The sequence below is a fragment of the Ambystoma mexicanum genome, chromosome 13 (assembly GCF_040938575.1).
Source record: "Ambystoma mexicanum isolate Mex_15411 chromosome 13, UKY_AmexF1_1, whole genome shotgun sequence".
NCBI classification, from domain to species: Eukaryota; Metazoa; Chordata; class Amphibia; order Caudata; family Ambystomatidae; genus Ambystoma; species Ambystoma mexicanum.
This window is the reverse complement of record NC_090938.1, coordinates 837,880,548-837,897,471: the sequence shown is the minus strand read 5'-3', so window position 1 is coordinate 837,897,471 and position 16,924 is coordinate 837,880,548. Positions and strand designations below refer to the sequence as shown.

The 16,924-nt window shown below is 50.7% G+C and overlaps 1 protein-coding gene across 4 annotated transcripts in view; it reads right to left on the bottom strand.

Moving 5' to 3' along the window:
• Positions 1–16,721, bottom strand: part of ABCF1 (ATP binding cassette subfamily F member 1) — a 1,170,658-nt gene extending 1,153,937 nt beyond the window's left edge. The window contains exon 1 of one of the 4 annotated variants that reach the window (XM_069635350.1): positions 16,381–16,721. In XM_069635350.1, coding sequence (XP_069491451.1) covers positions 16,381–16,483 — 103 coding nt within the window. In that variant the 5' untranslated portion in view covers positions 16,484–16,721. The remainder of the gene's footprint in view (positions 1–16,380) is intronic. The other 3 variants (XM_069635348.1, XM_069635351.1, XM_069635349.1) reach the window with 3 other exon arrangements.
• Positions 16,722–16,924: the final 203 nt, after the last annotated feature.

Genomic DNA, 16,924 nt, shown 5'->3' with positions numbered 1-16,924 from the left:
TTGCTTGACCCCCCTCCACTCCCCACCCCCAAGCCTGTACCAGTGCAATGGCATCGCCGCATGAAAGCTGAGCCCAGTGCAGCACACATCCATAAGTAGCAAGACAGCAACCGCCATAGACACAATCTGAAGGGGGCTATGAGAGATAATGTCACAGCCTTGAGGCCTGTAAGCAATGCTTCCACAACCCCCTCATCCCCCACCTCTACTCGCGGTGGCGAATGAGACCTCCCCCCACGCCAACAAAGCTGGTCGACCTCTGCAAGGAGTAGGCAAACCCCAGGTGACATTTCCACTCAGACTGCCCTTGGAAGAGGAGCCCCTTGTGCTATGAAGAGGCACTGACCCACACTATCTCAGTGGGCTTAAACTGTGCGATGAGAAACTTCCCGTTAAGGAGGAAAGAGCTGGAGACTATCACTGCGTAGCGCATACCGAACCTACACATCCAACAAGAGAGACTGAGCACTGGGTGCACCGCGCTGTCCCTCGCTGAGTGCAGGAGGGGGACGATTCCATATGTAGGCTGTTGGTGCCATCCGGAGAGAGGGGCATAGTGAGGGGGCACGCTCTTAACCACAAGAAAAATCCTTGAGCTCACAGATCATAAATCTGGGCAACATGACCCGCCATTGATCATACCCTCTCCCAGTGGCAGTGGGGGCAGACTAGCACAAGAACACACATCAGGGCAAACAATGGCCGCTGCAAACCGTCCAGCAGAAACAAAGGGAGTATTGGGGCATGTGCCCTGCTTCGCTAAGCAAGGCAAGGACCTATTGAAACTACTGCGTCCATAGCCCCAGAAATGCAACGGGAACACACGGTTTAGGATTGCTCGTTGCTCTAGAAGAGGACCCGTAGTTGAATCAATACCCCCACCAGCAAACAGGGCTCCTGTGCAATAAACCCAGTGGAGTGCGCTGACATAACGTGTCGGGGGCAGAGGAGATACTGGTCTGCACGTATGTGCTGCTCATCATCCAGAGTGGATGACACCAGTGAAATCACACCCCAGCCAGGAGCAGCGTCAGTGTACTACGGACCGTCACTAATTGCGTCATAATCGCCCACCACTTACAGACTCTGCCAGCTGTAGTAGGCCCTCACTGCTGAGGGTATTTGCCAACAAGGTAGGAACAAGTCCCCACAACTTGAGGAGAAGCAACAAAGGGTTGGGCCCCCAACCTTGAGGCGTGTGCCCTCCTATGTTGCTCCGGGCAAACGCTGGTTGTAATAGCAAGTGACCAAAGCCCGGAGTGCGTCTAGACAACACAAGGTGCGCAACTGCCCACCTCTTTAGAAGAAGATTCTCTGTCTAAGTCTATAATCCCCCTCCCATCAAACCACCACCCCTTGTGGTGAATACATCAAAATAAATTGCCGACTCTTCCGATTACATGAAAAACCCAACCTTGTGAGGGTTGGACCCCAAGTCCTGGGGTGTGTGCCCTCCCTCAAGGCTCGGACCTGAGAAAAGAAGAGGAAACAGGAGTTACACCCTAGGAAAATAATTCTGGGCATTCCATCTGTGATGATCACACCACCAGAGAAAAGCTCTAATAAGTAGCGACAAAAGTGAGGGGAGAGACATCGAGAAGGTGCAGGAAAACACGCACAAGTGCTGACAGAAAAGTGCATGGAAATAAGGCAAAAGCTCCCCTCATATAGGTATATTCCACTCTGCATTCATCAAGGATCCGCTCATAAACCCACTATTGCGACCTCAGGGGCTGATGCTGCAGCCACCAAAGGAGGCGTAACAGCCTTACTCGAAAAAATAAAAAATATGAGCAGATATTGGACGGAAGGTCAACAGAATCACGCAGTGAACCAACAAAATGGAGGAGAGACTTGAACACTCGAGACACAAATGGATCATAGAATTAACGACTTAGAATCCCAGGAAGAGGAATTCCGCCTCAAGATGGACGATTTGGAGAATTGTGAACGACAGAACAACCTAAGACTTGGCATCCCGGACAGATAAGGAAAGCCCGAACAAGATCTGAAAAGAACACTGCCATGAAATCAAGAAGCTCCTATTTGAGGATGACTCCATCGATGGACCAAAAATCGAAAGTGTACACAGGGTAGGGGGAGCGGCAGGAGGACCTAAAACAATCCTGGTCCGGTTCCACAGCTACAGCGATATGGCCAGAATCTTGGAAAAAGCTAAAAAAGTAGTGGGCCTGTCTCCCTCGTAGCCGCAAGAGTAACGCTCTTCCAAGACTTGTCATCATTTACTCTTTCCCCGAGACGGATGTGCATGCCCCTCACCAAGTGGCTAAAAGAGCAAGGGGTCTGTTATAGATAGGGCTACCCATTCTCTATCACATTCGAACTGGACGGAAAGAGGAAGAGGCTTAGAATGGAGAACGACAAAGTGTTCCATGGCCGAGATTCTGAGTAACCAAGAAAAGGAGCAAAACCCAGACATAGGGAAAAAATACGACAAACAGTGGCAAATTCAAGGACCAAAATGGAGGCGCATACCTGTCACGCCGCGCGCTCGCTCGCGGGCGTCGGCGCCACTTACCTGGGTTCCTGGTCCACGGCCGCAGCAGTCTCCTCCTTCATGGAGGCTGTACCCGCGGTGGCGACTCTCTTCACGCCGACCCGCGGTTCGGATGGGCGCCGTGGACGCCGCCATCTTGCGAGGATCTGCGCATGCGCGGATCGTCAGTATTCGACGTCCCGCGCATGCGCAGCATCGGAACATGCGTTCCAAGCCTCGTTTTGACCCCGGACCATAAATAGGCATCGCATACACAGGGACAACGCGTCTCAACGCGGTTGTTACTGTGTATGCGCTGCTGGAGCCTGGTGCTAGGTTTTCAGCCCTCCAGTTTCCAGGTCTGCCTTTCCTGCTCAGTCCTGCCTTTTCTCCTTACTCCTTACTCCTTCTTGCTTCTGGTCCTCCTACCCTTTCTTCCCCTATCTTCGTTACTAGCCAGCCCCTGGTTCAGGGTGGAGGAGGTTTCGTCTGGGTTCCTAGTAGTAGTGGGGACCCCTGTCAGTACTGCTTCTTCTCGCAGTTTGCTTTCCTTTGTCTGTCTTGTGCCCTGCCGGTACCTGTGCCTTACTGCCTTGGAAGTTCCTGAGTTCCTCTCCGTTTTCATCGGTGATTTCATCAAGCCTTCTCAGCCAGTGGAAACACTGTCCCGACGTCACGCTAATCCTGAGAAGTGCCACCCGTGGCGTTGGGAGTTGGTTCAGTGCCATCCTGTCATATACCGTCAGGAGGGGATTGGGCTAATTCCTCGCGTTACTCTTTCATCGGCTATCAAGACTTCGACAGACTGGCAACCTCAACTCCACGGTCTACAGGAAAAAGAGGTAAACCACGATCCCGTGAAGATACGTTTAACAGATTGAGACGCCTTAACCCCAGTTCCGACATGGACGACATACAGGAACTACGTGAAGAAATGCGTGCCATGCGTCTTGAAATGACCACTCTCCGCCAGGAGAACAACACCCTCAGACAGGCATTGGATCGGTGTTTGGCTAGTCCCGCACAACCTGTCACACCGTCAGAGAACTCCATGGCTTACACGACTCCAATGAAGTATGATGGTGATCCGCGTCGAGTGGCTGAGTTCTGTACTCATTGTCGGATCCATTTCCAGTTCAGATCAACTCATTTTGCTCAAGACAAGGCCAAGATCGGGTACATCCTTGGTACATCCTTGGCAATCTGACCGGCAATGCACTCGCCTGGGCAGCACCTCTAGTCTCTACTAACAGTCCTCTGTTGAGTGATTTCACTGCCTTTGAGAAAGCCTTTTTGGACGTCTTTAAACCACCCAATTTGGCAGCCATGGCTCAGAATCAATTAATGGAGATCAAGCAAGGGTCAGATGACATAATCCGCTACATCAGTCGGTTTCGACAATTAGCAACTGATTCACAATGGCCTGAAATTACTCAAAAAACCTTGTTTCGTCGGGGATTACGAGAGGAGTACAAGGATGAATTACTGCACATTCCGGAGCCAGAAACATTGCCTGCTTTGGTGGAACAAGTCTTACGCATGGACCACAGGTTGACCGAACGACGGAGTGAACGCCGCAGGTCCGCCAGGTATCAATCGATTCCTCTTGCACAGAACCTCGGACCAGCTGTTTCTACTGAAGTAGGTCCAGAACCCATGCAGTTGGGTGCCGTCCGTGGTCCGTTGTCCGAGACCGAAAAGAAAAGAAGACGACAGAAGAATTTGTGCCTGTATTGCGGTGGTTCTGACCACTTTTTAGGCACCTGTCCGCTGCGCCCGTTGAAGAAACAGGAAAACTAACAGGCCCGTTGTTTGAGGCGAAGGCAGCAACGGGCCGTCCTTCTGATTCCGTCCTTCCTCCCATGAACTCAGTACCTTTGTTGATCCTGAAAATCGGTGTTGCCTGGCTTGGAAAATGTGTGCAGACCTGGGCCCTTTTGGATTGCGGAGCCTCCGGCAACTACATCGATGCTTCATTTGCGATTGCCAAGGGGATCCGTTTACATAACAAGGAACGACCTACAGTGGTTGAGGTGATCGATGGGTCTACTTTGTCTTCGGGTCCTGTTTGCCAACACTCTGATCCCTTGTGGCTCTCTGTAGAAGGGCATCTCGAACGTATCTCCTTGGACGTCATCAAATCCCCCTCATTTCCGGTGGTTCTGGGGTTACCATGGTTGTTGTATCACAATCCCCAGGTCGACTGGACCGCTCGCTCTTTGATGTTTACTTCGACACGTTGCCCTAGTGATTGCGTAATCCATGAAACCTTTCCTGCAGTTATGGAGTCCCTCAATCCTGCTGACGTGTCTACTCGTCTATGTGCCACTCAATCGGTACCTCATGAATATGCTGACTACCACAAGGCGTTCTCCAAGCCTGAGGACATACCATTACCACCTCATCGGTACTTTGATTGTTCCATTGACATTCTGCCTGGTGCGATCATTCCCCACGGCAAGATTTATTCGTTGACTCAACTCGAGAAAGGCATCCTACAGGAGTACATTACGGATTGCCTGAACAAAGGCTACATTATACCCTCCAAATCCCCTGCGGGATTCCCGTTATTCTTCGTCAAAAAGAAAGAGGGCACTTTGCGCCCTTGTATCGACTATCGTCAATTAAACTAAATCACGAGGAAAGACAGGTACCCGTTACCACTCATCCGGGACATCATCGAATCTCTGAAATCAGCACAGATCTTCACCAAACTGGATCTAAGAGGGGCCTATCACTTGGTGCGGATTAAGAATGGAGATGAGTGGAAGACGGCCTTCAAAACGCCTATTGGTCACTTCGAATACAGGGTGATGCCGTTTGGACTCTGCAATGCCCCGGCAGTCTTTCAACGGTTCATGGACGATGTCTTTTCTGACCTTATTGGGATTTCTGTCTGGGTTTACCTTGACGACATATTGGTTTTTTCTGACTCTCGTACTGCACACGTAGTGCATGTTCAGGAAGTCCTCCGGAGGTTAATACACAACGGCCTGTATGCCAAAATCGAAAAATGTCAATTTCATAAGGAAAGCATGGAGTTCCTGGGTTATGTGATCAGCAACACAGGAGTACAGATGGATCCCGCAAAACTGCAAGCTATACAAGAATGGAAACCACCACATGGCGTGAAGTCGCTTCAAAGGTTCTTGGGCTTTGCCAACTTTTATCGGCGTTTCATCCCACGCTTTTCTAAACTGGCCAACAGTCTAACCCGCCTGACCAGTACCAAGGTGCCGTTTATTTGGGACACGCAGGCCGAGGAGGCATTCCTGGAATTAAAGAAAACTTTCATGTCGGCTCCTGTTCTTAGACACCCAGATGATGAAAAACCATTTGTGGTTGAGACAGACGCTTCTGACTACGCAATCGGTGCGGTCTTACTACAGCAAGATGCAGTCACAGGAACAGAGCACCCGGTGGCATATTACTCAAGGAAATTGTCAGTGAGCGAGAGAAACTATGCAGTGATAGAAAAGGAACTACTGGCAATAAAAGCTGCCTTCGAGGAATGGAGACATCACTTGCTGGGTGGGAGGTACTCGGTGGTGGTTCGCACAGATCACCGCAATCTACAGTTCCTGCGCTCTTTGCAATGCAGAACTTCCCGTCATGCTCGTTGGGCCTTTTTCTTTTCACAGTTTGATTTCACTGTCACGTACATTCCTTGTTCCCAGAACACGAAGGCTGATGCCTTGTCTCGTTCTTTGGAAAATAACGTTGAAGGTGTCAATGAACCGGAACCTTTGATTGCATCCAAACATTTTCTATTGATGATGACTCCCCGGCTCCAACAGTTTGTTGAGGCCACACGTACGGATCCCACAAGAGCACAGATACTACAACGTGCCGACATTAAGGAACGTGACGGCTTGTTGTTCTTCAAGAATCGTCTGTACGTTCCCACATTGGAACTCCAGAAAATCATTCTACAGAATTGCCATGATTCCGTCGTTTGCGGTCACCGTGGAGTCCGCACAACACAAGAACTGGTTGCACGACAGTACTGGTGGCCTGGATGGGCTACACTGGTAAAGCAATACGTGGACTCCTGTCCTGTATGTGCCCAGACCAAGATTCCTCGCAAAAGGCCAATTGGCCTTCTGAAACCCACGCCTACGCCTCCGTACCCTTGGCATACCATCGCCACGGATTTCATCGTTGACCTGCCCTTGTCCGGTGGATTTACCTGTATAATGGTGGTGGTGGATTGTTTCACCAAGACGGCTCATTTCTTGCCCTTTCCTAAGCTGCCCACTGCATCTCAGATGGCACGATGTTTTCTACATGAGGTGTATCGCCTTCATGGTCTTCCGGAGAAGATCTTGTCAGATCGGGGGTCTCAATACATCTCTTCCTTTTGGGGTCAACTGTGTCGGCATTTGGACATTCAGCGAGCCCTGAGTTCCGGCTATCATCCGCAGACTAATGGACAGACTGAACGTACCAATCAGACCCTTGAGCAATACCTACGTTGTTATGCCAATGCTACCCAAGACAACTGGTCGGAATGGTTGGACACCGCGGAAGCAGCTTACAACAACGCTGTTCATTCCGCTACTGGACTCAGCCCCTTTTATTGCTCTACTGGTCTTCATCCTCGCCTGCTGCCTATTCATCCAACGTATTCCAGCACCGTTCCTTCCGCAGATGCCCTGGTGTCCCTGATCCGCGATCAACATCGTCTGGCGGCCAGTACCTTGGCAGCGGCACAAGCACATATGAAGGAGCAGGCTGACAAGAGACGGAGCCCGGAGCCTGTCCTTCATGTTGGGGACATGGTTTGGCTATCCTCCAAGAATCTACCGGTACGCAACTTACCTGTGAAACTAGCCCCCCGCTTTTTTGGTCCCTTCCGCGTCTCTGAGCGTATTTCCTCTGTTGCCTTTCGTTTGTCTTTGCCTCGCTCTTGGAGGATCCATCCTGTCTTTCATGTTTCCCTCTTAAAGCCCTATGTGCCCGATGTTATGGGTCGTGCCTGTTCCCGTCCTGCCCCGCTACTGGTTCGGGGGGTCCCTGAATTTGAGGTGCAGGAGATTTGTGATTCACGAATACGGCGCGGTGTTCTGCAGTTCCTGGTCAGCTGGAAGGGTTATCCAGCTTGTGACCGCACTTGGGAACCGCGCTCCTTCGTGCATGCACCGCGCCTGGTTCGGGATTTCTATCTCCGCTTTCCTTGGAAACCCGGTGCTCCGGGGTTGTCCGGGAGGGGGTATGGTGTCACGCCGCGCGCTCGCTCGCGGGTGTCGGCGCCACTTACCTGGGTTCCTGGTCCACGGCCGCAGCAGTCTCCTCCTTCATGGAGGCTGTACCCGCGGTGGCGACTCTCTTCACGCCGACCCGCGGTTCGGATGGGCGCCGTGGACGCCGCCATCTTGCGAGGATCTGCGCATGCGCGGATCGTCAGTATTCGACGTCCCGCGCATGCGCAGCATCGGAACATGCGTTCCAAGCCTCGTTTTGACCCCGGACCATAAATAGGCATCGCATACACAGGGACAACGCGTCTCAACGCGGTTGTTACTGTGTATGCGCTGCTGGAGCCTGGTGCTAGGTTTTCAGCCCTCCAGTTTCCAGGTCTGCCTTTCCTGCTCAGTCCTGCCTTTTCTCCTTACTCCTTACTCCTTCTTGCTTCTGGTCCTCCTACCCTTTCTTCCCCTATCTTCGTTACTAGCCAGCCCCTGGTTCAGGGTGGAGGAGGTTTCGTCTGGGTTCCTAGTAGTAGTGGGGACCCCTGTCAGTACTGCTTCTTCTCGCAGTTTGCTTTCCTTTGTCTGTCTTGTGCCCTGCCGGTACCTGTGCCTTACTGCCTTGGAAGTTCCTGAGTTCCTCTCCGTTTTCATCGGTGATTTCATCAAGCCTTCTCAGCCAGTGGAAACACTGTCCCGACGTCACGCTAATCCTGAGAAGTGCCACCCGTGGCGTTGGGAGTTGGTTCAGTGCCATCCTGTCATATACCGTCAGGAGGGGATTGGGCTAATTCCTCGCGTTACTCTTTCATCGGCTATAAAGACTTCGACAGACTGGCAACCTCAACTCCACGGTCTACAGGAAAAAGAGGTAAACCACGATCCCGTGAAGATACGTTTAACAATACCTGGGTCCAGGAAATACAGAAGAATGAATGCCTCCCATGGGGCGGATGCTTGAAGGACCGAGGGAATGTCAAAATAATGACCCGAGTGACATCGGTGTCCCTGGCATAGCCGGAAGTGGGAAACAGTGGAACACCCGACGCTCTTGGGAGGCTCACCCCGTAGCGGGCCTAATGTGAGTATGCTCTGGAAGAGTGCGGAAAGGGTTGCGCTTCGGCCCACCTGGGCATTGAATCCAAGAACATGTGGCTAAATGTTGGTCTCACAGGCGAGTTGCGCATGCACCTTGCAGAACAGCAAAAATACTTTGAGGCTACACCTCCGGAATATTCAAGTACCATGGATTACGGGCCAATGGATGTCCCGCATCTTGGAGATCCGGGTGATGTATTAACAAGGGGCAGGTGTGGGGGGAAAATGTTGGGGATTTTTGAATGTTTTAATTTTTTGGGACGCTTAAGTAGGGGGGGGGACAAAGGGGGCTCAATGTTCATTTGGTTGTCATGAGAAATGACTGCGAGTTATCCGGTTTCCGCTGGTGGTCTGAAATTGGCTTGGTGGTGTTAACCGAGCTGGATCGGACGCCGCTATGGGGGGGGTGGATCTTCTTTGAGCACAAAGCAAGTGGTAACATGTGTGGTGCTGAATCAATGACCTGGCCGCTGTGGATTATTAAAGGGCCTGTAGGAGCACAGAGGAAGGAATGGTAGAACTAGACCCGCAAAAAGTCAACCTCCTCAGGGTTGGGACATTAAATGTTAAGGGGTTAAACTCACCAACGAAAAGGTGGCTAGGAAGTTTAGGAGAATGAGGCCTGACGTGATGTTTCTGCAAAAAAACAAATATGCACGAGGGGAGGAACGTAGGATTCTGAACCCAAAAGTAGGGGTGGAGCACGGGGGCTCTGGCCCCCTGAGGAAGGCAGGGCTGGGGATCCTGATCAGGAGAAGTCCAAATCTCGAGCTCACCAAGGTATGTGCCAATGTGGAGGGTAGGGCCCTCGTGATAGCAGGGAATCGCACAGAAATAACTGTTACACTGGCAACGCTGTACTCAATCCCGATTTTTACAGAAGACACTCCCGAAAATAATGCTGGAGGCCGCTGGACATGTTATCTTTGGGGGGGGGAATTCAACCCCTGGATAGACACTAAATTGGATAGGCAGGCAGGTAACCCTGAGACACGTGACCCTGTAAGGGGGGTGGGGAGGCGGACCAGAGTTAAGAAGATGTTAAAAAAGTGTATGGTCTACGGGATGCATGGCGGGGCTTCCACCCAAATAAGACAGGATACACCTTTTACTCAGCTCCCAATGGCACCTTCACCAGGACTGACTATTTATATATCACTGATGGCCTGAGAGAGGTGGCCACAGGCTGAGAGATCTCGCTCATCTCCTGTCTGACCATGACATGGTCAAGGTTGATCTGGACTGGGCCGGCAGCCCGCGCAAGGGATCAAAGTGGAGATGTAATGAGTCACTGTGGAAAGACCCAGTCTTTCGGAAAGACTTGGACAGTGAAATAAGCGAATACTTCAAAATTAACAATGCGGGAGAGATATCGAAGACAACATTATGGGAGGCAGGGAAGGCGGCGCGGTGGGGGATACTGATCAAGGAGGAGGCAAGTAAAAAGAGTTGAGGGTACTGATCGAGAGTAGACTGAGGAAGGAGATAACCCATTTGGACAGAGTTGCGCAGACCGTCTTAGAGGGGATGGCAGATAGGATTCTGGATGCCAAACAAAAGAGAGGAACTCTGACTACTAAAAGAAGGGCAGATAGTTTGTAAATTAAATTGCAGCTTCTCAAACAAAAGTTCTACGAAAAGGGGGACAAGGTGGATGCGCTTCTGGCCGACAAGACTACGGGGACCACGCACCGAGAGATCGGTGGTGGCTATAGAAGGTGGAGCAGGAGAGGGAGAGAGAAACTAGAACACAGGGATGGGGGAATTCCGGAAGCATTTGCAACTTTTTATGAGACCCTCTATAAAACTGAGGCCAATCATGTGAAGTCAAGAACAGATAAATATCTGGAGTGTGTAAAAATGCTGAAAGTCTGCCATGAGGAGGCTAGCGAACTGGATACCCCAATAACCGGAGAAGAAATTAAAAAGGCTGTGAAGCAGCTCCCACTAGGGAAGGCCCCGGGGGAGGATGGTTACACAGCAGACTTCTATAAAAGTATTTATAATGGAGAGGCAGGGCGCAGATACGATGCGGAAGACACTGCACCTGATCCACGAATCAAGGAATATGACAGGGGATCCGGTCCTCCTCTCTGTGGATGCCGAGAAAGCATTAGACAGGGTCGAATAGGGCTTGTTGGAGGGGGTATTGGGCCAGGTAAATTTAGGTGCACGATTTAGAAGAGGGGTGAAAGCAGTGCACACGTCCCCCAAGGCGCCGGTAACGGTTAATGGCAATTACTCAAGATGGTTCGACCTAGGCAGAGGAACCCGACAGGGGTGCCCTTCATCTGCAATACTTTTCGTCCCTTTCCCTTGAACCCCTAGCCCAGAGACTCGGACAATCAACAGGTAGAGGGACTTAAGTGGGTGGGAAGGAATACAAGGTAGCTCTATATGATGACGACCTGCTGCGACACATAAGGAACCCCTCAACATCGATACCTAGAGCCATATGCCTGATCAAAGAACATGGGAATTTATCTCGCTTAAGATTAATAGATCCAAGTCAATCCTTTTTCCACTGCAAGAACCTGACCAGGGTGACACCGAGAGATTCACCCCGTTGGGCCTTACGATTGGTGGCGACACCCTCTGCTATTTGGTAATAAATGTGACACGGAACTTAGACTCCCTATATGATGCCAACTTTCCCACCCTTCTCTCAAACTTCCATGCTGACCTAGAAAAGTGGCAAAAACTCACAATATTGTGGCTCGGGAGATTAAAATGCAGTGAAGATGGTTTGTCTACCCAGATTCTTGTACCCATTTCAAATGCTCCCGATCCGACTTCCGAATGCCTTCATTGGTGAAGTAAAAAGGGCAATCCTGAGGTTTTTGTGGCAAGGGTATAAGGCAACACACAAGGTTTTAACGTTACCCAAGGATAAGGTGGGGGGTGGGTGGGACTACCAGATCTCAAGAAATAGTACGGGTCAGTCCAGCTAAGAATACGCTTCCCCCATCTGAGAGGGCAGAAGGGGCTCCAATGGTTAGACCTGGACAATTTCAATCTGACCCTGGCCATGGTCGCGGAATGGCTCTGTGTCCCAAGGAATAAGCTACTAGATAGAATACGAAACCACCCACTCCTGGGTTCGATTTGGGAGATTTTCATGCGGGGTTTCACTTTTTGGCCGTCCCTGCTAAGTCACATTTGGGTACCGGGAATCCGAGAAGACAATCCCAACCATGAGAGATTCCAATCTTGGTTTGAGGCGGGTCTCGAGAGAATGGGTCAACTTTGGAAGGGGACAATTTTGTCACAATCATAGAATTGGAGGAGGCCCTAGGAATTGGCCCCCTAACAGTCTTTCCCTTCCTCCAGCTTAAGTGAGTTCTGATGGGGGACAAATGGGGAGAGAAAATCCAGAGAAATCTTACCCCCTTTGAAGAGCTCCAGGATAAAAGAACCGAACCAAAAGGCCTACGGACTTCAGAGCAGAAATATATCCTGACTTGTGGGGGAAAATATGTGTAGGGGCCTCGCAAATATAGATAGCGAGTTAGTATAAACTTCACATCAAGCCACTACTCACATGGCAATACGATACACATAGGTTGTCCAAAATGTTCCAGTCAATGAGTCCTCGATGCTGGCACCAATGCGGGGAGAGGGCGGATTATTGGCATAAGTGGTGGGGATGCCCCCGTATTAGGATATTCTGGGATGAGGTCCTGGGGTGGATCAGGGAACTGCACAAGATCCAACGCGTAGCTGGAACCCTCCTCATACTGCTTGGGATGGAGGAGCATGAGGGAGAGCCAAGGAGAATGACAGGGGTGGCAGCTCCACTCCTATTGGCTGCTCAGGCTTGCCTAGTAATGAGTTGGAAAGTGGCCAGAGTACCCACAAAGAAATAATGGATATGCGTGGCCACCAATATCTGTACAATGGAAATAATGACTGCAGCCCACCATGGGAAATCCACTCAGTATGAACAGTTATGGGGCGATTTAGTGAATAAATATATGTCCAACACCTGAGAGTGGTATATAGAACATTAAATGGAACCTGGGTGGTGGCCTGAACACACTCAGACAAACTGCTTTGCATTATAAGGAGGCCCATGATGCATCCCGGACTGTACGCCATTCATGTGGCCAAAGCCACGGACTGATGTTAAATGTGGAAAAATGCTACATGCCATAACATTGTGAAGAATGTAAACTTTACCTGCTGAAGGAAACTCTATTCCGTGGGGGGTGGGGGAATGGGGGGTTGGTGATCAGTGCTTAACAAATAATGGCGTGATGTACATGGAATGGTTTGGAAGGCATGGAACATCTGAAAGAGCTTTGAAAGGAACGGTCTGAGTGTTTGAAATGGTCATAATGCACGGAACAGTCGGAGTACATGGAACGGATGCAATCTCAAGCACCTACAGTAAACCACCATATTCACTTCTCCACGCTTACTCTCTTCTTTACACCACCACTCAAATAGAACACAGCGATACTATGACACCATTCGGTATAACTTCTCATACCAACATCTGCCTCAAACCCCCCATCACTCTAACTAAACACTGCTGGTTGCACACCCCCCAGCCAGGCGTTCTCCTCAGGCCCAACGCAGCCACAATCGGTCTGGATAAATCCTGCCAGAACAAACACATACTATTGACCTCTCAACCACCACACCTACCGCTAAAAAGCAGCTATTTCACTAATGCCACACCAGCTGCACACATATCCGGTGCTCACACGCACCTTTGACTCTCTCTACTCTCTCTACTGACTTGAACTTCGGTTCCCAAGGGCGTTCGACCTACCAGCGACTTCAGACCATACCAATGGTACATAAGGCGCTATATAAATGCAAAGTAACCTAACATAACATAACAGATCAGCGACACCAGCAGTGCCGTGTCACAGGAAGGAGCTTCATTATATTTAAACCTGCACTCAAGAGAAGTGTTTAATGTGTGTGAATTAAACAGGCCAGTGAGCATAGTGCATAGTTGCATGAGGGTGGTGAGAAGGAGCATCGAGAACCCTCATGCCATCCCAGCCAGCCTGATTTTCCCCATTAATGGAACCCTCAAATATACATTTTATAGATACTGGCAGTGACGAAAAGACTGCTGACCTGCATTAGTACGAGGAGGAGTAGTGGCTAAAGCACCTACTCTGATCTCAGACTGCTATAAAACAACAGTGATCAAAATAATAAAGGAAAACGGGCACAGTTAAGAGATATACCTCCTTCACCTTTTGTGGCAAGGTGGGCAGAGAAAAAGCCAAAAGGGGTGTGAATGGGATTCTGTAACAGCGCAAACAGCAATCTATAACAGTCCAAAATAAAGGAATGTCCAATCAAGATTCTATAAAAATATGTACTTTAATTAGACACACCTTAGAATAACTACAGAGAAAAACACTGACAAAATTCTCTTTGTGGAAAGAACAAAAAAGATGCAAAAGATAGCAAGATGCAGCACTCTGGTAATGACACAGGAGAGTTAGGCAAGTCATACCAATGTTTGTGTAAAAAAAAAAGAATTCCGGTGCAAAAGAGTATTATAGTGACCTAACCAATCTCTAGGACCAAAAGATAGGTCAAGGAGGCAGTTAGCAGTCAATACCTTTCAACGGCATCGAACCAGGCTCCATGGTACTGTTTGTGTGGTTTGAATTAGCCTCTAAGACATTAGCCGAAGATTGTTGCGTTTAAAAGAAGTTGGACCGTGAGGGCCACAGGGGTTAGTCCAGCAGTCGGTTTGACAGCGAAGAAGCTGGTGACCAGATGTGCAGCTTGACTCGTGCAGCTCTAGTGCAGTGTTCAAATGCCGCAGCTGAAATGTTCACCAAGGGTCAATTTGACTGTCGAAGTCTGGCAACGGAGATGCTGGCAGTTCGAAAGCGGTGGTTGCCAAGATTAGATCCAAGTTCGAATCAGGGCAACACCACGCTCAGCTGGCACGGTGTGATGGTGATCTGGTTCGAGAGTGCAGAACAGCGGTTTGAAGAAGGGCCGAGCACCAAATTCAGCTCTGGGTGGTTCTTTTGGGTCAAATGGGTTATAATCACAGTTTGCAGCGGTTCGACAGTGAAAACACAGGGATCCTGCTGTCTTGACTTTCAGAAACTTGAGGATAAGACTTGTCCTTGATCTCCGGCTCCCACCACAGGGGAGAATGGCACAAACCTTCAGTGGTCCTGCAACACAACGAGGACCTGGCAGCACAGTGGTTGGCATAGAGGTAGGTGTTGCTCCAGCAGCAGTTCACCCCCAATGATCCCTTGATACGGTTAAGGAGCAGAGCTTGCCTCTGCCTTGGGCACTCCGTTTTCACCTTCACTGACTGAGGAGTTTGGAAGGATCAACTCTACTAACAGAGGTCCAGTGAAATCTTTCTGAAGTCCAAAGAAGAAGTGGAGAAAAGTCTACAGGTGATAGTGTATATGCGACTGGTCAAAAGTAAGCCTGCATTAGAGGTACAATCGCTGTTCTTGGAATTAGTAGACTTAGCCTTCTATCATCATCTCCAAAGTTCTTTGTGCTACAAAAAGTGGAGGGGACAAGAAGGAAAGATAGAGGCAGAGAGAAACAAGATGGTGGAAGCTTCCTCCAGCGGTAAGCTCCCTCGGTCTACATGAACCCCGCCATTTCCCTTGTCAATGTAACCAAAATTGGTATGCAGCACCCTGGTGCGAGGATACACCTTTTGTGAATGGATGTGCCCTTTGCTTCCTGTTTCCAAGATAGCTTCCTGTGGTGCAACTGTCTGTGGAGGGTGATACCTGCCCTCACCAAGAAACAAAGAGAGCCAACCCCCAGAGATAGTCTTACTGGCGGCAGCAAGGATAGCCTGGCTGGGGCAAAGTAAGGGTGGTTGTGGGGGGGGGGGGGCTGTAGCTACACATAATCCTTTCACAGCTGAGCTCACAGGGCTGACATGTGTGATACTAATTTGATGTGGCTGTAATAATTATGAGAAAGGCCATCCATCATATCCCAACTCATGTATGGCCTGCAAAGACTTCCAATTATGGGGTTTTGGAACAGGAATTCAGGCTAAAGTGAAAAGGAGGTGCACATCTTAAATGTGGCCCCCGCGCTGCAGACTTGGCTGTCAAATGGGCACCTGTGTCCTGGGAAACTGCTCTGGGCCACTGAACAGAGCTAGATACTGGTACACACACGAGAGATGCGTTTGGCATGGAGCTTATGACAGGGGATTCCTGCATAATTGTATTAGGTGAATACACTTTACTTTTCTTTTTAGGGCCAGGACTTCCACCCCCCCTTCCCCCGTGTCCTAGGCATTCTACCCAGTGCATGCGCCATACGGTAGCCCTACACCACCTGCCACCCCCCACCCCTTCATCCACAGAACCCCTGGAGCTGCCTCTGGCACTTGCCATGCATGATACGGGGCAATGGCACCCATTAAATAACATAGTGGGTGGTGATGGGGGGGGGGGGGGCAGCAGCTGGAGTCCGACCAAAGCAGAACAGTGATGTGGCCCCCAGAGGGCCCTTGCTGCACTGGGGAGGGGTGGGGTGAGAGGGCAGTGACCCTCGCACACAGCCCCCCCCCTGCACAGTGCCTCCCTCCCTCCCTCACTCCCCCCGGCCGCTGCTCACCCTCTTTCCCCTTCTTCTTCCCCGCAGGCTCGCCGGCCGGGGCCTCCTCCTCGCCCTCCCATTCCTCTTTCTCCGGCTTCTGCTGCTTCGCCGGCTTCGGCATGGTGCCACGCGTGACGTCACCGGGAGTGACGCGCAAATCGCCCTCTGACGTCACCGGGCAAGGGGGTGTTTTCCCGAAAAGTGCTGATGTCACCGCGCGCCCGAGCTGCCTTCTCCAACGCCCGGTACTGCAAGGCCAGAGGGCTTCACGTGCACTCCCAGCGCCGGCAAACTCCCAGGAGGCACCGCGGCCGGGCGATAAAGCGCGTGCGCGTCAGGAGGAAGGCTTCGCGCGGCGCATGCGCCCTGCCGGCTCTCCTGTCACTTGCAATCATAGACACCAAAGAAGGACTAGCAGCGGTGCCAGCGTTCAGGAAACATCTTGGAGTGGGGGAAAGTAGCAAGTGCTGCTTCTTCTGGGTGGGGCTGGCTGTTCCCAGAGACCAGCAGCTGGGGATTGACATCTACAAAGATGATGCTGGCTGAATTCCCCACAAATGCA